The 22420-nt window shown below is 38.3% G+C and overlaps 1 protein-coding gene across 1 annotated transcript in view; it reads left to right on the forward strand.

Moving 5' to 3' along the window:
* Positions 1-22420, forward strand: part of PREP (prolyl endopeptidase) — an 83503-nt gene that overhangs the window by 58889 nt on the left and 2194 nt on the right. Inside the window, exons 11-13 of the mRNA XM_005518239.3 lie at positions 9722-9858; positions 15867-15961; positions 18525-18656. Of these exons, the coding sequence (XP_005518296.2) occupies positions 9722-9858; positions 15867-15961; positions 18525-18656 (364 nt within the window). The remainder of the gene's footprint in view (positions 1-9721; positions 9859-15866; positions 15962-18524; positions 18657-22420) is intronic.

Here is a 22420-nt window from a genome sequence, read left to right on the forward strand (position 1 = left end):
ACACAAATAGTTCAGAAAACTTGGGCATCAGTAAAAAGCCCCCCTCTTGATATGTCTAATAGTAATAAAGGCTGACAGCACACAGGCTTTTGATCATTATGATGTTTGTGTGTCTTGTATAGTACAGATTGAATGGCCAGTAACATCCATGGTAGAGGGTCAAACACAGAATGCTTCCACAAAAAACAATTGTTTAATTGTTTAATTCTTGTTTAAACCAAGTAGTCATAAGAATGGGAAATTTCAGCATAGTTCTCTACTGAAAGAAAAAAATTATAGCTGCCCCTTTTCTCACTTAGAGAGAGGATAAATGTCAAACTTCGGCGTGCCAGCATTGTTCAGAATGAGAGTGCTCCTCTGCAGACTGGGAATATTTCTATCCATCTGCCCACCCATCATTTTGCCTCATGGAGCCTGGCCGTGGGGTGGGGTTTAATTGTGATGATAATGCTGCACTGGGGACAGATTGCTCTGGGATCACAATCATGAGTTTGATGCACACAGCTGGCAAAAGATCATTAGATGATTGCAGCTGTCAGTCATCACTGGCATAGTCCAGCGTTCAAGCCACTTACCTAGCATGAAGAGTGCATTTAAGAGTTACTAGGTTTCTGAGAAAGGTGATTTACTTCAGTAAGAGTTATATACCCAGGTATGTATCTGCCTGTGCTACCAGACAGTGTTTAAATTCAAACAGATTTCCAGAACAATAGCAATTATAGTCATTTATTTGTTAGTGAAGCTCCTATTACTTGAAAATAAAATGTTGGGCACTCTGTTAATAAGTGTTTGCACATCTGTATTATACATACAGGCAAGTTTTAAAAATGTTTTCTTTGGTTTTAACATGTAAATGTTTAATACTTAAATTTATAAACTGTTTTCTCAAGTTTAACTAGTACAGATCCATAATGCAGGTGGTGGGTTTTAGAATGTATCTCTGTTCTCACCAGCTGTTCTTGTAGATTTTGTTATGTATGTAAACTCCCTGGATGGCCTTCACATTTCTCAGTCATGGTTTTATGAAAGGCAAAAGGCAGTGAGAAAGGGAGGCACTGGGGCTGTTTTAGAGTCTGTCTTCTCCAATTCTGCTTTTGAAGCTTCTCTTCTTGAAATCATATAAATAAGGTTAAGAACTGTCTCAGAAGCTCAACTAATCCATTGGAGTCCCAAGAGGTAGGATACTGGCTTTTCCTGCAAGAAGAGAGGAACCAGCTTCTAGCTGCTGTAATAAGCAGGGACCAAAAAGACTAGGAAAAGGAAGAAACTACCATGCCTGAATGTGTTTGGACATGGTGGTGACATAGACATGACTGATCTGTCGTGGGCACTATGGCAGGTCACTTCTGCGTGTACCATTCCTGCCTGGTTTCTGTCTGCCTTACGTTTAAAAGCCTTTGCACCCCATAGGCAATCTGGTTTTCACTAAGTTTACTGTTAAAAAGCTTTTGCAGGGACGAGGGGTACACCACCTGAAGATCTGGGCTGAATTCCCTTCTTGGGTTTGAAATCCATTGCTGTGTGTCCCTCACTGCTTATTGGTTCTCTTCTAGTTACAGCCAGCTTCTGCATATTGAAGGACTGTCACTGTGTGTCCCTCAATTTTATTTTCCTTCACACTAAATCAAAAGAAAAATCTGCACTCTGTTCACTTTCTCTAGTGGATTGTATTTCCTGTCCTATCACTCTGCATCCACTTCCTGGAATCTGTTTAGATGCTCAGCATATGGTGATGCCATGGTTTCAGCTGAACACAGCACTCCAGCTGAGACTTTGCAAATCTGAATGAAACAGGAGCGGTTACTTCGTAACACCTTGTGGGTGAGACTTTGGTTTTTATGTCATCACATAGCATTTGCCTTTTCCCTAAACAATTCATTGTTCAAGTTCAGTTTGGCATGTCTACAACTCCAAGATACTTTTCTAAATTACTTTTTAGTGAGTTGTTCACTATTCTTTATGTGATTCCATCTGTCAGGCTATATGGTATGTTGTATTTCTGGCCTTGTTGGATTGCATTTTACTGTGAGGTAGTTTTGCCTTTTGTTTGTTACTCCTTCCAAAAAGCACTCCCTTGTCCCCTCTTTTCTGCAGTGTCTCTGTTTCCTGTTAGCAATTAAGCTTCACCACAGCTCCATACTCCCATTTAAATACATTACAGTGGATGCATCTCTCATTCTGAATAGTGTCCCTGTAGGCAACTGGGGAACTGGAGTATTTTCAGAATAGACGTGGTTCTGGCAGAGCTAGGAGGTTTGTGTTTCAGAGTTGCAGGCCTCCAGGCACACACAAGTTCATAACTGGTTTATGCAGTTATTTATTAGGCTTGGCGTGCAACTGTTACAAAGAGGTTTAAAGAGGTAGGGCAGCCAGCAGAGAACAAATTAGAAGGCTGTTGCTCCCTTATTTTCTTTGCTATTGCGGGACTTAAAGAGTCTTTATCATGGACCACATTCAACAGTGTGCTGGACAGCATGCAGACCATCACAGTGCCCTTACAAACCACAGCTTGAAGCAGAACAAAGAAATCAGTTACATTTGGAAGATTAATAATGATGGCTATGCCAGAACTGCCTAAAGGAGACAAAAGCAAATTAGAACTGGTAAAAAATGCAGATAAACTCTTTATATATATATGTATGTATATATATATATGCACACATAATTACTGCAGCCCAATAAAATTATACTTGCTGTCTTCATCTAGGGTCAAAACTCCTTGGTGCATTAGAGTTTTTGTTGTTGTTAATTAACACTCATCATCATGCTGGAAAGCAGATTAATAGAGTTGAGAGTGGAAAACAACCATTTCAGATGTTGGTGAGATCTTACATAGACATACATAAGATGAAAATCTCTGCTAAATGATTGAGTCTGTGTGGCCACTACTTGGAGCAGACTCTGCTATTGAAAGGGGAAAGGGGAAGCAAGTTACAGCAAATCTTGTAACATAAAATGAGAACTCTTGCATTCACTGTGAACATGACTACCTTAGAGAAGGATGCATATTAACCTGGATGATCATAGAGTAGTTATCACCAGTTCAGTTTATACTAAGAAAATAATTTTTTGCTAAATAGTAATGAAGAGATTTTGGAGAACCTCTATTATTAATTAGTGTTTGATTGCACAGTCACACCTGTTAGTAATACCATTGCTGGCCACTTTGAACAGCCTGGTCTCTATCTGTACCAAATACAGAAAAAAATTGCACTAATAACACTAAAGCAGACTTTAAAAAGCTTAGTCAATAGCTTTGTCAACAGATTTGGTGGGTTGTTTTTTTCTTAAATTGGATTCACTGCTGAAAAGTCAAGCTAAACATAAAGTGCTGTGGTAAGTATCCAGAGATGCAAAGATGTGAACTTGAGTAAGTTAAACACACATGTGGAATAATTCTGCAAACCTCTCTTATTTGTCCTCAGTATAAGAAATGAAATAGTAAAAACTTAACAATCATAAAATCTTGGTGCATTCTGAAAGAACATTTTTTGAAGGAAAAGAAAGGAAGATAGTTCTTTTTCAGTTCACTTTCTACCCAGAAACATTTCAGTCACTCATTTTCTCTGGGCTTTTGTCTGCTCATGATGCAGCACAAGTTCATCAATGTGCTGGTTTTTTTAATGGTAGTCTAGTTTTGCATCTTCCTTTAGCAGTTGATTTTATCAACACTGCTCAGAGGTATTGATAAAATACTATCTTCCCTTAGATTAATTATTTCTGCTCTGTCCTTGAATCATCTCCCAGGAAATCTATGGGACAAGGGAAGCCTCTAAGAAGTATTATTATTTACAGTAGCTAGTGTTTCAACTGTGTAGATGAATGATATAAAGAGATTTCCTTAGTTCCAGCTTCTCTTCTCACAGAGAGAGAACAATTGCTGCATAAATTATCCCTGACAACTCCCTGAACCACTTACTTTTCATTCAATTTGTCAATTATTTTTGAAAGTACCAGTGTACAAAGATCCCTGCTAACAGCTAAAAATAGTCTGGATGCAGAAAAGCTTCAAAACATAATGCCTGAAATCAGGGAGTTGTATTTTACCATAAGGACATCCCTGACTTTTTCTTCATGCCTACTGGTGGTTTTTGAACTGATAGCACCCATTCTAGTTGATCTGGTGTCATTAGAAATTTGATCTGTTGTTTTATTGAGAGTTGATTATTAGTTGTGGATTATGTAATGTCTGATAGAAGTTTATTGGCTTTGCTGTCTTGTTCATGTTTTCCCTAAGAAAGGAAAGATTGCTGCAAATTGTCCTTAGTCTTAGGTCTTAAAAAAAACATTGCTCTTTTATTACTCATTTTTCTCTGCCCTGTTCCAGGAGTATCATAAGAGTGCTTCAGCACACTCCTTGGTGTTTCTGGTATGAAATCCCTTCAAAGTCTTGATATTGACATCTGTCTGGAAACTACACCATTAGTTGAAATTTTTGCTGGGTTGTTTTCTATTAGATTTGGAATATTTTTTTCCCTAAGCATTGTTACAACAATGAATGAAAACTCATACTTCTGCTTCTTGCTACTCACTGAGTGATTTTTCTTCGTTGTACAAATGACTGCTATGAATCTGAAAACAATAGTACTGTCTCCACAGGAAACTGTTGAAATCAATAGCATCTGAACCTTAGAGTTATTTTTGCTAAGGTAGCACCTCAGATATTTGACAGGACTTTAGCTTTTCCTTGATCATTCTTAAGGGATTTTTTTTTCCTCTTCTGCTACCATTTTGGTGGTATTTTAATTATGTAGGGGCACAAATGAGTAACTTTAAATTCAGATTTATCTCAGAAAGTAAATTATAGCTATAATGTGAGTGAGAAAATGTATATGGAACTGCTTCACAATACTTTTAATGAACTATTTATTTCAGTAAGTACTTTGGAATAAATATTCACTGGAAAGTGATTTGGAACTGATTTTGAAACATGCACTGTCTGGTGTAGAAGATCTCTCTTTCAAACCAAAAAGCTTGGATGAATTTTTAATATTGTACTAGCCACATGCAGAATTTTGAGAGTGTTCAGTGATTTATAGTACTTCTGATTTTGGGTAGTGAACTTAACAGCTATGAACATGGTATGATTCTCTAAGGAAGAGAGAGCAGAACCCTCTTGTAATTGCCTGGCCTTTGAAAGTCATGAACAAAGCTTCTTGGCCATGTAAGCAGATATGTGGATTCTCTTGAGGCTTTGACACAAGCTGACAATTGACATCCCCATTGTCAAGATTGAATTTTCTGTGTGCAAGAATTTTTGGGTATCAGTTTACAGGTGAAATTTGAGCACCCTGAACTGGCCCTGCATTAGAGTGAAAATCCAGCAGTAGTTGTGTTATTTTCCTGAGGCTTGTAAACGCTCACCAGAGAGGCTATGTTGAGATGACCAAGCAAGCTTGAAGCAAGATGTAGTAAAAAACAGTGGAGGTGAATTAACTAGTTACTAGTGAATGTTAGTTAGTTAGTTAGCTAGTTACCAGCTAGTTTGAGTGAATGTATCTCTCTCTCAGGACCTCAGATTAGGTGTGTGCATCTAATACATCATAAAACCATAAATAAGAATAGTTACTATGAAGTAGCTTGCAAAAAGTAGGTTCTCCCTCTTGCTTTACCCATAAGTTGCTTCTACATTTTTGTTCTGAAGAGTGTTTCTCATTGCAATTTAAACTGATTTCCAGCATGGTAAAAATGAGTAGTGTTTACTTTCTAATACCTACACACTACACTGCAGTGAGTTGTCTCTTGTCAGAGCAGTTTACTCTGTGAAGTAAAGCTTGATGTAATGAAAGAAAATGGACTAGCCAGCAGCTGTTATTTATGATTTTGTTCATAATGGTGTGCTACTTCCATCAAGACATCCCTTTGCTTCTTAGTATGCCTGCTTCACAGTAGTACATTTCCTGAATGCATAAACACAGAGGGAATTCAGAAAAGAGACTGTAAATTACAAAGGCCTCTGGGACATTTTTCTGTTTAACATTACTACAGTGTATATTTAAATGAAAAGGTAAATTTATCTGTCTTGTATCTGTCTGTCTCTACACTGTACACTAAGTCATCTTCATGGCAAATTGATGAAAGAAGTGGAATAACTGTACTTGGCAGATTCTAATTATTCTGCTGCAGGAAGCTCTGAGATTGTACTGAAAGGGGCAAAGGATAAACAGAAAGGGCAAGAAGCTGCTCTGGTTGCAGAAGTAGAAGGTGTGTGGGGATCTCATTTGATCCCACTTACCTCTAAGGCTTTATGTAAAAGGGGATCATACCTTTTAACTTAGCTAGAAAAGAGTGATTTAAAAGCAATTTCTTCCATGCCAGTCTTGCAGGATTTCTCACCTTTCACACCTGTATTTTCTCTTTTCTTCCCCTGTATCCTCCCACCACCCTGTGAGGTACCTCCCTGCAGTCAGTGCAGTTAAGCAGCTGAACCTAGTAGCAAGGAGACTTTTCTTCTAAAAGACCATCTCCTGGCACTTTGCCTCTGTCAGCATGAGTCTGCTTTTTGTGCCGGTGGGTGGGTGGTGAAACAATTTCTTCTGAGCGGTTTCTTGATTATTTTCATAGTGCTTTTGCAAATGTCTGTGGTGGGTGTCCTTCTCTCTGGGTTTTACCTGCATGAATTTTTACTGTACTGAGTTACTTTGGCCCCTCTCCAGCTCTGTGTTAAGCAAGCTTTGCAACCCACACAGAATTGCTTTGAAGCTAATTTAAGAGACTTAAGGAAGATTGATGAGGATTCCCCCCTGAAGAAAGGAAACCTCTGATCCTTTGGATTTGCTCTGTAGTGGTAACAGTTCTCTGTTAGTTTTCCTGACTTCTGATTCATGTTCTATTTTAAGAAAACAAAAACTGGTGTCTAGTAAGAGCTGCTCTTACGTGTGGCCATTGGCTGGCTGCCAGAGCTGCCTATGGGGCCACTGCACATCTTATACTTGGGTCCATGCCACTGCTGCAATAAACAGGGAGTTTTGCTTGTGAAGTGCTATAGTCTTTAGCCCCAGACTGGTGTCTGTTTTGTAAGGTCAGGGGTTATGGGAGATGGAATGGGCTATGGACAGATGGTGTGGAAGGCAGCACACAAGGACATTAGTATGAGACTAACAGGTACAGCTATTCCAGGACTGCTCTACTGCTCCAACATTATGGTCCTAGAATAGCACCAAGGGTTGCACACTGCAGGAGTGCCCTGTCAACCATGCAACATTGCTGTTGCATTCCTAAAGGCTGAAGATACTTATTTTTAGCATGTCCCGCCTTGAATGGTGAGTTTCAGCATTCATAATAATATTCCTGAAGTGTTTTTCTCCATTCTTTTCAAATTAATTTTCCTAACTTGTCCTCTTCTTACATATGCTGACTTCAGTGACTTAAGACCTTATTGGAAAATATATGAACAATGAGTAGTACTGTGTGACTGGCACAAGTGGATCTCTCCTATCTGTGATAAGCAGGAAAAGGTAGTACCCTTTTATGAGCATTTACCACTGTAAAAACTGACAGCATCTAAAGTTAGGCATGAAACACCATCTTGGGAAATCCTTTTTAGGGCTTGCCCTTTGCAGTTTACCTTAATCTTTGAGATAGAAGCTCGTCCCTTTATTGGTTACATGAATAAACCATTCGACTTGCTTCAGAGATAACAGCTAATTTAAAGGTGAGATTGAATCAGTTGTTGAAAATAGTCTATTTGGAGAAGCTTAAATAGCTTCACATATCTTAGTGTCTCACTGAATTGATTTCCACCCCCTTCCCTCGTGTGTTCATCTTGGAGGGAGAGGTAATAATTATTTTAGCAAAGATAGGACTGAAAACCCTTAAATTGCAAATGTCAGCTTGACATGAATCTTTTTTTTTCTGTTGAGATTTCATTTAATGGTATGTTATTTTATCGTAACTGATGACAATGAAAGCCCTACAGAAGTCAGTTTTCAGGGAGTGGTTATATAAAAGGTAAAGTCCTCATTCAGAAACCAGCAGTAAAATTAGTGGCATACTTTAATAATCAGGAAAGGACTGGTCAATGGCAGTTAAGTTTCTAGAAGTGTAGAAAGGCCAGACGCTTGCTTCCTGCAAATTGCCAGCAACAGCTGGAGTTGACGGATGGCATTTTAGGGAAGAGTCTGCAACTCCTCATCATCAGACTCAGCAGTTCTCCTGTTCATCAGTTATTTTACTCGTTTGTAGTGTTCAAGTGACTATTTAGTGTGAAAATCCTTTTTCAATACTCTACCGTTCTGGCAAGAACTTTGTCAGTTAAGATACAGTTTTGGCAGCAGTTGGAAACTGATTTCATCTATGTAATAACACCTTTAGACTTCTGTTCTTTTTTCTTTTTTTTTTTCCATCTACTGGGTACTGTGAAATACTGAATTTTTATCTGTAATATGTCTAGAGGTTTTGGTAAAGCCTTTGGAGGTAGATACGATTTCATTTGAGATTCCTTACATTTCCTTAGCAATGATTAAAATAAAATTAAATGTGATTACTTTGTTTTCAGTGTGCCATGTGGATTTACATGTTTCACATTACAGGCAATGCTCAGAATAAATGTGTTGCATAGGTTCATGTTACTGATGAGGTTCATGTGTAAAAATAGAACCTGTTGATCATGTGCTTTACCAATCACGGTAGGACTATCTCCTTTTAAAGCAGAGATTGTAGACATGCATCTCAATTATAAGAATGTGTCATTCTTCATTTACTACATTTTTGTTCTAATTAGAGTAGAAGCTGCAATGATGTTAAAGCAAGGCAGTGAAAAGGAATCAGCCAGAATTTTAGGACAAGGAACAAACTGCATTCACAGCCATGTTGTTTGCTTGATTGGCAAAATATGACACAGTGGATCCCAGATTAGAGTATGCAGGCAGAGACATGCATCAAAACAAGAAGATGTAGGAACTGTGTTAAGCAATTATAGTCTTTGTTTGTGTATGTGGAGTTCAGTTTTTAACTTCACACAATGTTGTGGCAGCAATAGAAGGACATGTGAAAGCATGTGCTATGTGGATACTTGGTGTCTGGTGAGCTGGTTTCCTTTCAGGAATAAAGCCAGTGGTCAGTTCAGTTGTCTTGACAGACTGGGGATTCTGCAAGGTTGGGTCTCCTGGTTCTAGTTGTTTAGTAATGTCCGAAAAATACACCAAAGCGCTACAAAAGTTTCTGTCGTGGCTTGTGTTACCACCCTGACAAGGTTGAAGTGTCCCAGAGAGAATCTGAAAGACTGGGCAGTGCTTACCTGTCCCCTTTTAGACTGTCCCCTTTTGCTGGATACAGACCTACCTTGGTGAATTAATCTGTGAGGAAATCTGGTTTTATCTGTTCGTTCTCTGTCCCAGCTCAGTCTTTTGCCAGCTCTTTCACATGTGATGGACCATGCAGCCCTAATGTTTTCATAAGCACAGCTCCCTTGCAGGAGAACTGTATTCTTCTTGTAATATTTTCTTACACGATTTTGTGTGTAGAATTGATGGATAAGATACCTAAAGGTGATACTGTCGTACCCTTTGTATTCTCTCATTTTGATACATTGTCCAGAGCCGCTAAGCAACCAAGCGGGTGGTGCCCATTTACAGAACCTGACCTGGCAATTGGTGCAAGTTGTTCGGAAGATTTTACCCGTCAGACACTGTACAAATGATCACCTCTGGTTCTTGTTAACAGCACTTGTGGAGAGTTACAGCACTAAGTGCATTTTGTATTTCTTTTTCTGTTGTCTTAGGTTTTCTACCCTAGCAAAGATGGCACTAAGATCCCAATGTTTATTATTCACAAGAAAGGAATTAAATTAGATGGTTCTCATCCCGCCTTCTTGTATGGATATGGAGGCTTCAACATATCAATTACACCAAGCTACAGGTAAGTAGGGTGATTCACACCTTCTTTTAAAGTATCTGGCATTAACAGCTGTCACAGACTGTGGGCAGGGTGCACCATGAATCTGACAGGATGCATTTCAGGTTCCTAAGAAGCAAGATGGAGGCCATAAGGGCTGCCCAGGCATCATTTGTCTGCTCTGTTAGTTCTGAATTCAAGGGTTTTACGCAGGCTCGCAGAAGAAATTATGTCAGAGCAGAGAAGTGCTCTGCTCTCCTGAGGTTTACAACAGTCACCCTGCCCTTAGGATTACACCTTAACCTCTTCTTGCTCTGTCACTGAGTTCAACAGAAAAACGTGGACACATATATTAAGGAAATATTTGAGCCCTTTGCTGAACTAATAACATAGGAAGTTCTCTTTTTTCCAAGTTAAACAGTTACCTATGTCTAAATATTATAGAAAATCAAATGTTTAGCTAAATTAATATAAATAATAAAAATTTGGCTGCATTTTCATAATATACTTTTGAGATTATATCGGAAACAAAATCCGTCTGTGTCTCATATGATCAGGAAGGAGGATCTTGAAACGCTAATGATACTGTGTTCACAAATGCAAAGCAACACGTTGTAAATCAAAAATTCTGTGTTCAGAACAGGCTTTGTAGCTCTCAAAAGCTATAAGCTTTATTGCATAGATGATCTCTGTAAAGAAAATATTTCTTAAGCAAGGCAATTTGAATAGACTTGCCAAGAGGCAGTGCTTGAATAGCTAAGAAATGCTCCTAGGTGAGGCAGAGGAAAACTGAAATGGAAAGGGCTGAATAGAGAACAAATTTTCAGGAAGCAGAAGAGCAGCTCACCATAGAAAAATAATCTATTATGAAACAATCCTTTTAAGTTTAGGTGCTACCTAAAGCAGTCTTGCTTTAGAGTTAGCACATTTAAAGAAATCCTTTGTAGTGCTTGCCTTTCTTATTTGCTGTGATTGTATTTCTGAATAGCATTTACAGTTCCTTGTGATTTTTAGCAAATACCTTGTCTAACAACAGACCTCCCGTCTTGTGTTCTGTTTATTATTTGTAAGCTTTTTATCTGCCTCATAAAGCTACACTTTTAATTTCCTGTGGTTCTTGAGAGACACAATTATATAACTAGCATAGTTTTAAAATTCTTTTTTACTTAGGTTCAACTACTGATTTATTACAGTTTATTGTAGATGCTGAAAACTGTGATAAAACTTACCATGTTTTTGTTTTAAAAGAATGTAAAATAAATATTACATATCTATTGGTTTAAGGTAAAATTTCACATACTGCAGAGCTGACATGAACTGGTTGCTGGCAAAAGGAGAAGTTATTTCACAGTGCCTACTTCCACCTCCCATCCATTGGCCCTGGTGCTTGCTGGAGCCTTTGCTAAGCTGATTTACCTCGCAAGAATGACAGAAAACTATCCCAGCGAAACAGAGTGGGTGGTTTTCTGCCATTCTGGCAAGCTAAAAATTGATTCTCGTAGGAGTCCAGCAAACAGCAGCAAGAGGGTGCAGCTGACATTTAGAAGAGAGGAAGATGGGAGGTAGGAGCAGTGACCTATATTTTCCTGAACCCTATGAAACCTTCATTATACAGTTCACAAATTAAGAATATGAATCTGTAACAGTCCCTTAAAAGTAAATGCAGAGAGAACTACCAATGACCAGATCAAAAGGTATTATCCCACTGACAATGTAAACAAAACAAGATTGGCCACACTTACTCTCTTCCTTTAATATCAAGATATGATTTCTCAGCTTTCTCTTTCTAAGAGAAAGAAAAGAAAAGCCAAAGCCTTCAAATACATGTTCATGACTAATAACTTGAGAATTGAGTACTTGGTGAGGGAATGTGTTCCAAAAGTAGGCAGGCAGAATCAGGGAAATTGTAAGAGAGAATTTATGCCAGAATAGCGGGATGTCCAGTTCACCCTTTACCTTGCAGATTCCACAAATGTTTTACTCCATCCCTGTTACTATATACTGCAGTTCTCCACAAGGAGTTCCCAAGTCCAGGTGCTGTTCCATATGGTTTTTATGACTACAGGCATGAGTGCTAGAAAGCAGCCACAGGATGGCCAAGGCTGAGGCTTGCCTCATGCCTCACTCACCCTATCCTGAGCTAAGATGTAGCCATGGAAATGTAACCAAGTAGTAGCCAGCTTACCTTTAAAAAAAAAAAAAAACCAACAAAAAAAAAATTCCTGGCTAAATAGTCCTGGGCTTTTTTATTTAAACTTAAGGTTTTTAAAACTTTCCACAAAGTGTTCCATCTTCTCCTTTCCAGTGGTTCGATTCTGTCCTGTATGTCTTCCAGCCTGTAGAGTATTTTCTTATTGGTGTTTCACACCAATTATCATGAGCCAGCTCTCTGGTTTGGGGAGCTTATTTCTGCTTAATTCACAAACTGGTGTTTCTTTTCACATAAAAAATGAAAAAAAAAAATCACTTAAAGCAATAGAAACAAACCAGCAGGTTACAGGATCCAAAAATAACTGCAAGAATGGTAGGTCAAAGTCATTCAGTCAGATACAGCATTGGTTTATTTTTGAATGCAAGCATGCATCTTTCATATGCTTCTCTGGACTGGAGAGCTGCATTTGGTGGCATTTTGAGATGGTGCTTGCTGGAGCACTGTCATTAATTATACAGCCCACATAGCAAGTGAAGGCTGATGGAACTGATACCAGTGGCTTGGCAGAGCTGCTGAGGAAATGCCATCACAAACCCACCACTAATGCCTCAGATTTGGCTAACTCTGCTGTAGGAACCAACATGTTTCCCTTCACTGTTCTGTGTGTGCCTGCGTGGGTACAGGAGAAGCAATTTCTAACTCATCTTGGAATACAGCTGGTTGTGCAGCAGACTGTGAAATTGCATTTCACTGCCAGGTTGTTCCCAGCCTTTAAGCAAAGAGGTGGCACAGGGAAGAGAGACTGTCAGGCTGGAGAGAGGTCAGGCAACAGAGCAGCCCTCAGTGCAGAGTGGATGATTACTCCTTATTCTGTTACTGCTCTCTTCAGCTCCACAAATGGTGAAAAAGCAACCAAATCCAGTAGCTCAGGACTTCTTCACTGTCACCTGTGTACTAGCCTGCATTTTTGTGTCAATTCTAATATTTGACAGCAGATCAACAATTTTACAGAAGTATTCTTGCTCTGTGAAACACAGCTCCTCACATTGTTCCCTACTGTAAAATCAATAGCTGATGTATTATTTCTTGTTTTATGCTCCTTAAGAGTGATTAGAGGGTCTGGAAGGAGCTCTTCAGGGCAGGAACTATCTTCTGATCCCTCCACTGACTCTGTCCTGACCCTGTTGCCCTTTCCTTTACCCTGTTTACAGGAGAGAAGGAAGAACAGGGATAATGAGCAAAAGGTTACAGAGACTGTTGGCAGGAGCAGGGAACCAGACTTTGCCTTGCAGAATGAGACATTTCATAGCCATGCAGGTTGACTGGGCAGTTTGCTGTGACTCAAGCTGACTTGAAATCAAATCTGGAAGCAAGAATCCACCTGGAAAAGCACAGGAGGCAGTAGTAGGGCCGTATGTGAAACTTGAGCTTCGTGCTGTCTGATTACTTGGAATTTTCACTTCATAAAAAAGTAATAAATCTGGATTCTGTACTTACAAAACCTGCTTCCTTGAACTTAAAAGTAAAGTTTGAGAGAAAAACTTTGAGAATGTTTGTTACAAGCTTGGACCTCCAAGTATTGGTTAAGTTCAGGTCCTGACTCACAGTGAGCCTTCAGACGGGCACGGTTTCTTTCAGCAGATGGAAGAGGACGGACTGTCTTGTGGAATATTTTATTTTTTTAAGTATTTTCAGGCAATATGTTTGGGAAGCAAACATACCTTTAGTTCTTACTTGCTACTTCTGATTATTAGGGAATCAAGTAACTTTTGACCAAGAGGTCCAAAGTTTGAGGCAGACAGGGAAAAGAAGTGAAGAATATTTTGGAGGTTTTGTGATTCTACATACCAAAAATTAAGAAGCCGCAGTCCCATGAGGCAACCTATTGTCAGGTTACTCCACATCAGCTGTGTAGCAACCTGTTGAAATTAAGAGTCCTGGAGTTTGACAGAGTAACGCTCTCTGACCTTTGCACAATGTGCTTATAGAATATCAATCTTGCATTTGATCAGCATGTCACAGCACTCTAGGGAAAATGCAATTCACAGTGATGGTCTTGAGACTTGATTTTACAGAAGCTGAGATAATTCATGCCTCCTGAGCCATCTACGGGACTGGATAACCAGCCTAGGTAGAAGGTTTTCCTTTGATGGTTATGAAAATAAAGAAGTCTCTTATCAGTTATCCTTGTGCTTTTCATTTCCTTACTCCTTGATATATATGCTCAAGACCATGTGCCAGTACATAGGTAATTGCTTTGGGAGGTATGAAAACTTCACCTGTTGTGACACTACATCCACATCAGACACCATTTTTCAAGCCATTTCTGATGAGCAGTAATGGGACTTAAAGGTAAAAAGACCCAATCCTTGCCCTTGTGTGGTGCTCTGACCTGCTGCCACCTCAGGACCACGTCAGCCGAAGGTTCGATGGTATTAAATAAAAAGACGGGTCAATGGAGTAGTCCAAAAAGCAAAAGGGTTTAATGACAAAAGTAACAAACAGTAAAAGCTGAACCACAATGAATGTAGGACAAGCTCCAAAGACCCCAAAATGGGGTAGGTAGGCTGTATTTATAGAGCAGGGTAAAGGGTGGAACCTGAGGGTGAGGGTCCAATAGGAAGTGGAGATTAGGAATATGCAAAATTATGCACCAAAGGACAACCAGTCAAAGAAGAACTGGGGAACCTTCTAGAACTACAACCTTCTGTGAACAGAACTATTTACATGCCACTTTGCCAGGGAGCAATGCTGGCAGGACACTGCTCACCCTAAGCTAACGTCGGCCTATTGACCAGACTCCCTTGGTTTTTGGTTGATCTCTATGGTCTGATCAACCCCAGTACCCACCCTTGTGGTTGAACAAATTTGTTTTCTGCAGACAGTGGTTTCTGGGTTAGCAAATAATTCAGGTAAATAAGAAATTTAAACCTAGTAGAAGTGGGGAAAAGAAAGACTTGTTGAGCTTAAATTTTAACATTTTACTTGTTTCCTTAGCATATGTGTGGTTGGCCTTCAGCTTCTGCTATGTGCAGATCTGCAGATTGATCTGCCTCAACAGATCAACCATTAACATTTTTTATTTGTTAAATATAATTTGAATTACTTCCATTAATTTTAAAGATAGTAATATCTTCAATACTTTTGCAATTTGGCATTTAAAAAAACATGCTATTTTAGCTTTCAGACAGGTTCAGGAGATAGTAGGGGAGGCAGAACCTATAATTTCATGTTATACTATTTGTTTTGTATTTAGCAATGTGAGAGAAAAATGGATAAGAATGCAGTTGGCCAGCTGCGGATTTGATTGCTGACCATGTCACAGAAGTAGATACAGAATTTTTCTTGCAAACACAGTATTGCAAAGGTCCAAAAGAAGTATATTAAGCAGAAGTTAGGTTGAAAATACCTCTCGTAAGCAAAGATGAAGTGCTGATCTTAAGTCTTAATTCTTTGATTTCTTCCTTTCCTCTCTGAAGAAGTGGAAGTCCCATGAAGGAGGAACAATTCAGAAAGCTATGGAGGTCCAGTGGTACTGCATAATTCTAGTCTGCTTTGAAGATAATTTTTGTAAATAATGACAGATTCTGACAGGTCATCTGTTAGGCCAAACCACTGGCCACTCTCCTTTGCAGAGCAGAACTAACGAAGGAGGAACGCAGCACTGGTTCCTTCCTTTCCTAAAGCTGCTGGGAGTTTCATTTCCATGGATAACCATTAAAAAATTGAACTACTCAGGTTCACCATCAGGAGGGACTTAATTCACAATTTCATCATTGATTTTGGGAGAGATCTTTCCCTCAGATGTATTTCTGTAGAAGTGGTAGGTGTATAAAAAGTGGAAAATAAAAATAATCCTGTTACCTGTTTGCTTTTTCAGCGTGTCAAGACTTATCTTTGTGCGACACCTGGGAGGTGTTCTAGCAGTGGCAAACATCAGGGGTGGGGGCGAATATGGAGAGACCTGGCATAAAGGTACGTCAGTCAAAGCACAGGAACAAAACTGCAAGCTTAGCAATGAAAATTACAACATTTTCTTTTCACTCCCTCTTCCATGCTCACATCTCCTTTTGGATTTTACTTGTTCTGCAAAAAAGTAGATCTTTTTTCCTTACTTACATGTTAGATCTGTATATTGTCCAGTGTTAATCTGATGGTTTTTATTAGATTATTTGCATTTTTGCAACCTAATTAAAACCAGTTTTGTACAAAGACAGTATTCTCCAAAGAAAATTTGGTTTCCAAGGAAAATTGTGGTTTTTTAAGCAAGGTCAAGTACCCTGGACTTAAACACTGGAAAATGCAGCTATTTGTCTTGAGCTGATCTTACAAAAAATGTCTGTCTGTTGCAAATGACCTGGCTTTCACGTACCTCTTTCATTATTGCAGGTGGTCAATAAAAGCTCTGTCAATCTCTTTTCCCCTTTTCTTAACACTTTTGATGTACTTCGGTCCATGTTTTTCCCTTCAAGTCCTTGTCTTGATCATTTAATTGTCTTTGTCCACTTGCCTTATTGTTGACAACTCTCCACATTCCTCCACCAGGGGAAAAAGTTTGAAAAGGTCCTTCTTATCTCAGCAACATACCTGTCCTTATTTAATGGTGACATTTTGCTCATATTCCATGAATCTGGTGCATAAGTTGCTGGAAATGTTGTCAGCAAGGCAAATGTGCCACAACAGTGATGCTTATGATCTAGAAATTTGTCATGGCAGTAATCCATAATATCTTTTTTATCAGACAAAATGGTATTTCCACATCATTGCATCTTGATTTTACTGTTTCATCTGTGGCAACTATTTGTCTGGGTCATTTCCTCACAATTGAGTTAATTATGTAATAGTTTCATAAATAGAAGCTGTATGTGCTTGCAGATACAGGATATTATTGCTAAAGATGAAGTATCCCTCATTAATTTTAATTTGCAGATTGATTTGTAGTAGATTTTAATAAAATTTATTGTAATATGATAATGCTTCTTTGATCCTCCTGTTTCCTGCTTGATTTTGACCCAAGTCTTTTACCACAGTTTGAAATAAAATATGTATCTGTTCTTTTTTAATTCCAGAAGCAATTCCAGAAGTTTTTTTTCACCTAGGTTTAATTTTATAAATAGGATTCTGACCTTACACCAGCCTGGTGTTTTGAGCAAGGAGAAAGATTTATTTCCGCTTTATTCCCACATACTTGAAGGCTTCTTTGTTGTCCCAGTATGCCTCTCTTCAATGCTCTTATTAATACAAGAATTATGTGTATTAAAAAAAAGACAAATACAAATGTACTGGTTTCAATTCTGCAAAATCTTTATGACTAAATGTCAGACTTATCTTGCTAAACTTCTGTGACACAAAAACAAAGCAACCATTGTAAACTGGCTGGCTAGGATCGGTTGATGGAGAATGGAGATAAAGAGACACCTCCAGTAGCTCACTTCACTTAATTTAGGGTAAAATTAATTGTCCTAGAGGTTCCTAGACCATAGGGGGAACCTTAGGCAATCAGCTTGGAATAAACATCCAGGTTTTAAAGAAAGTAGAAGAAACTGGACTTCTCTTTCTGCATCCTTTAAGCCCCCCTTGCCTGACTGGGCCACTGCCTTTGCTACAAGAATGCAAGGATTTTCTTCCTAGTTCCCATTTCTTACTAGCATTTAATTGCCTGCGATTAACATGGTCTTTAGGTAGGATAACCTTTGAGGAGCATCTAATTTTAGTCTCTTGCCAAGCAAGCAAGATTTAGAATTGTGAATTCTCTAAGCTGATACTCTTCTACTAAAAGAATTGAAAGATTGTAGGGAAAACCATCCTATTCCTTCCCTATCCCACCCTGCAAAAAACATTTTTTTTCAGACCTGGAAGTTTTATCAATGATGTCATTTGAACCAATATTTTCTGTCATTACTTATTCCCTTATACATCTGATGACATATGGAATTTCATTCAACATGACAGTAGTATCTTAAACATTTCCATATTGAAAATTAATTAATAAAATTTCAGTGCAAGATGCAACCTGAAGTCCCTTTTTAACCATAGCTTTATATCATCTGGTTTGAAAACAACTAATAGGAAAAAAAGTAAATTACCAGCCACATAGTATATATCCAGGAAATTAGAAGTGCTTATTTTACATAGCTTGTTTATTGCCTTAAGAAACTGTCACTGAGTTTAATGATGTTAAAGTCCCATTAGCTCAAACCTCAAGTGGGTTTTATGTGGTCATTTTGTATATATTTTGCTGTGCAAAGCTTTTAGCTTTCCTTTCACTGGTTAGGAACATTACCTGGCACTGACTCCACGGTATAGGTATGTATTATTCAGAGTTTCTGAAAGCATCAGAGTTATTGACAGAACCATCTTATAGCCTCTCTGTGTTGATAGAATCTCTCATTTTTGCTGTTTTTCTGAGCTGCATCAATTATTAAAATATTCATGAAACTGGAATTGTTCCCAGGTATTTTTGCACATATGTTTTTCTGAAGAGATGGTATCAAAGGGATTTTATGGTATCGGCTGATTTGTTTTGTTTCCGTGCTAGGTGGTATCTTGGCCAACAAACAAAATTGCTTTGATGACTTTCAGTGTGCTGCCAAATACCTCATCAAGGAAGGTTACACATCCCCAAAGAAGCTGACTATTAATGGAGGATCAAATGGGGGCCTCTTAGTTGGTAAGAACCGCTTGTCTATTTCCCAGATTTGGTGCTGGGCTTATTAAAGTAACCAGGAAAAAATTGTTGAGATTTGCCTGTCAAATGTCGCCAGAATGTCAATGCATTAATGTATACCAGGTGTTAAATATGTACAGTAGTACTTGATTTGCTTTTTGCATAGGACATTGGAATTCTTCAGTCTCTGGCAAAGGCTGACTGTTAAAAGCCACACAGTCTCATGTAATAGCTAACCCAGTGGTAAAATCACACAGAAAGTAGGAATGCTTTAAAAAACATTTTTTTTTTACTTATTTTTCTTTCTTCAGGTTAACCATTACAAAATAACTACTGAACTATTAATTTATGTAGCATTGGTAAAGTGTGTGTGGTCTGTTAAAAATGCACCTTGTTCACTTAAAATTCACTGCTGTGTCCTTAAATTCAAGGAAATTCGTAGCCTCCTCTTAAACAGAGGTGTTGCCACTGAAAGATCTTGTATTCTGAACAGTCTAAGAGCTACAAAATATATTTCTGATAAGATCCCTATCTGAAAGCATCTGAAAGTAACAGAAGAAAAAAGAAGGTGATTTTTTTGTGCAATTTGGAAAGGAAAAGGAGACACAAAGTAATAGTATCAGGGTCTGTTTGCCTTTTTTTAAGCAGCATGAAAGGTGACAGTATGATAGATTGGAGCTACTTATGTGAGAAGGGGGTAAAAAAGGCACCTCAAGCTCATAGATCACTGAGTTAATAGAAAACGAGCAGTTTTACTAGGCCCATTCTGCTTGCTCTTCTTTTTTTATTTAGCTGCTGCTGCATACTGACTCCGTTGATATTATTGTATTTTTCAGTGAATTAGCATCCATCATAAGAAACAGGATTTGGAATTATACAGATCTTTGGTCTAAGCCATCTTGGCTAGACCTGCATTATTATTTTTAAAAAGCAATTGTTTCAAAGATCAACAAGTACTTGTAAAGCTGTATTTTGGTTTTTGCTTATATGCTTCTCAGTAACCAGTGGCAGAAAGTGTTTATGCATTGAAAATAGAAATGGGTGATTATGATAAAGGATTAAAGGGTTTGTACTCCATTTGGGAATGCAAGCATTTTACAAGTCAGTTTTATATGAGCCTAAATATACAGTTAGAAAAACTGCAAAAAATTGCAGGTAAACTTTGAAGATGTTACATAGCTTCTGAAAATATTGTTTTATTGTTTTGTGGACTTCAGCTTCAGTCAGGATGAGGCTCATCCTACCCAGCTTCAGTAATAAAACTCCCTGGTTTACTGGCTGAACTATTCAGCTGGGCTCCTTGTGTTAATAAGGGGAAGCAAGTGATAACTGCAGGAACTACATCATTCTCGTAGGAGAGAGGTGTTAGGAATCTAGACCTCCATGCTGTAAAAAATCTTGTTAGAACCCTTCCCTGGAATTTACTGGTAGATTACAGTCCAGCAGGATTTCCATGCTCTTGATGAGCCAGATAGGGATTTTCCTTGACTGAGTAGTTAGGTGAATTCAGGAAGTTCTTGTAAGGTCTTTTTTATCAAAGCAAGAATAAATTTTGCAATAGTTGTTGATGCAGCATTAGAGATCATAACTCATTTTGTAAGTTCAAGGACCCACTGCCAGATTTTCTTTGTTCTTATTTATTGAAGAAAAAGCTGACAAGGAAGAGTATTGTCACTCTTCCAGAATACTGTTTCCTTTTAGTCAGACTAACAGGAGGTGATTCTGAGGACTGCAGGGCCCTGAGCTTGTCTTGACTCATTCAGCCACAAAACAAGACTTCCTTGTCCTGCACTGTGATCCCCAAGCTGAGCAGAGCAGCACAGCTGTGAGCTGAAAACCTTCCTGCAAATGCAGTGTTTGACCTCTCGTGTTTGCCTAGACAAAGCCAGTTCCGACGTTTTGAAGGCTTATTTTTGTACTGAATTTTAAAGCTAAACGTTATGTTTAGAAGAATAAAATTCATAAATAAATTGTTGTTCCAATTTACGCTTTATTAATGCATATAACTAAATATTGTGCCTAACTTAAAAGGTACAATGTGCATGGATGAGTGTCTCCATAGGTGATTTCTTACTGAACTACTTAAGGAACTAGCAAGGAGCAATTTCTTCCAAAATCCTGAGCAACAGACAGTGCTCCAAGAGACCTCTGAAATAAAGAGTATTAAAATAAAATGTTATGGTAGTTGTTTTAGCTTTTGTTCCTACCACAATATAATCTATGTTCATAAAAAAGAAATAGCTTGAAGGAGAGGGATCTGATCAAAAGCTTCTGTTAAAACCTTAAGATCTTTTGCATAGCATCTCTTTAAGGCTCTATATATACCTTATGGAAATGACTCATAAATAAGAAAGAGTTAGCATAGTTACATATCAGAGATGACCAGAAGCAAAATTTCATTTTGCAGAAAGTAAAAATCATATTTAAATGAAGAAAATGGGTATATTGTAAACTCTTGGCAGGGACAGACAGATCACAGGAGAGTGATGAGCAAATTGCTTCCAATATTAAGATTAGCAATGACATTTTTCTATGCACATCAGAGGCAGGAAGCTGACCAGATGATCTGTGGGACTTGCAGGTTAGTGAGATGTAAAAAGAGCATTAAAGAAAAATAATGGCAAAGCAGAGCAACTAAATGGTCTGTTTGTATTGATGTTCCCTCCTAAGGAGTGTGGGGGGGAGTTCCCTGCACCAGTCTGTCATGGGGAATATTCTCGGGATCTGACTCCAGTTGAAGCATCAGCAAGGAAAGTTTTGGAATGAATCAATCCAATGAAAAGTAGTATGTTGCCAAGACCAGATGGTGCACATGCAGGATCCTAAGTGAACTCTGATATGAAATTACAGGCTACTAAGCCTGAATATCTGAGGAACAGAAGGGGGCAAGTGTATAATGCCAAGTTTTAAATGGTTCATGGTGATCCACAAGCTGCAGATGAGTAAATCTGACTTCCCTAATGGGCAAGCTAGTTGAAACCAATAAATAATAGCTGACATAAAAGAAAGAATTCTGCAGGTTGAAGCTGCAGCTTTCAAATGTAATGAATGTTCAAATGTTTCAAATGTTCAGGCTGCATATGGGGCTTGTTAACAGTGATCTAGGTGAGGAGCTCTTTTTGGATTTTCAAAAGCTTCCTCACATAAGGCTGTGAAAGAAAGTCCTTGCTGAGCTGGAAGCCAAGTCATGTCGTAGCAATATCAGGGTTAGCAGGAGGCAAAGAGTGGCGATAGTCAATCCATTTTTACAATGGACAGAAATGAGGAGATAAGAATAATTTGGGAAAGATTATACTTACATGTAGATGCACAGTGAATAGTTCTGAATTAATTAAGGGATTCTGGGATCCATTGTAGTAGTTACATGAAAATGTCAGTGCTCTTATTTCTTAAAAAAAAGGAATTTGTAAAATCACCAGGGAAAAGGTTTAAATCAAGAAACAGTCATTGGAATTGAAGAACTTACTAATACAGGATATGATGAATACTGGATGAATAAACATTAAGAGAGGAAACAGCTGTATTTACAGGGGATGTGTGTTTTGATGGCTTTTTTATAGGATGGCTGGAGATAACTCCTACTCAGAGAAAACTGAAATAACTAGTTCATCAGATAATAATTTACAGGAGAGATCTCCCAGTTGCCACTCTTATACATTGAACACTGAGCTTGATGGGCTACTGCACTTGTTTCTAAAATATATGAGGCAAGCATTATTCTTAATGATATTGTCCCTTCCAAGACAATCTTCTTGTAGGAAGATAAA

Source organism: Pseudopodoces humilis, chromosome 3, assembly GCF_049639895.1.
Source record: "Pseudopodoces humilis isolate 2021_Gansu_Grassland_sample_001 chromosome 3, ASM4963989v1, whole genome shotgun sequence".
Classification (NCBI taxonomy): domain Eukaryota; kingdom Metazoa; phylum Chordata; class Aves; order Passeriformes; family Paridae; genus Pseudopodoces; species Pseudopodoces humilis.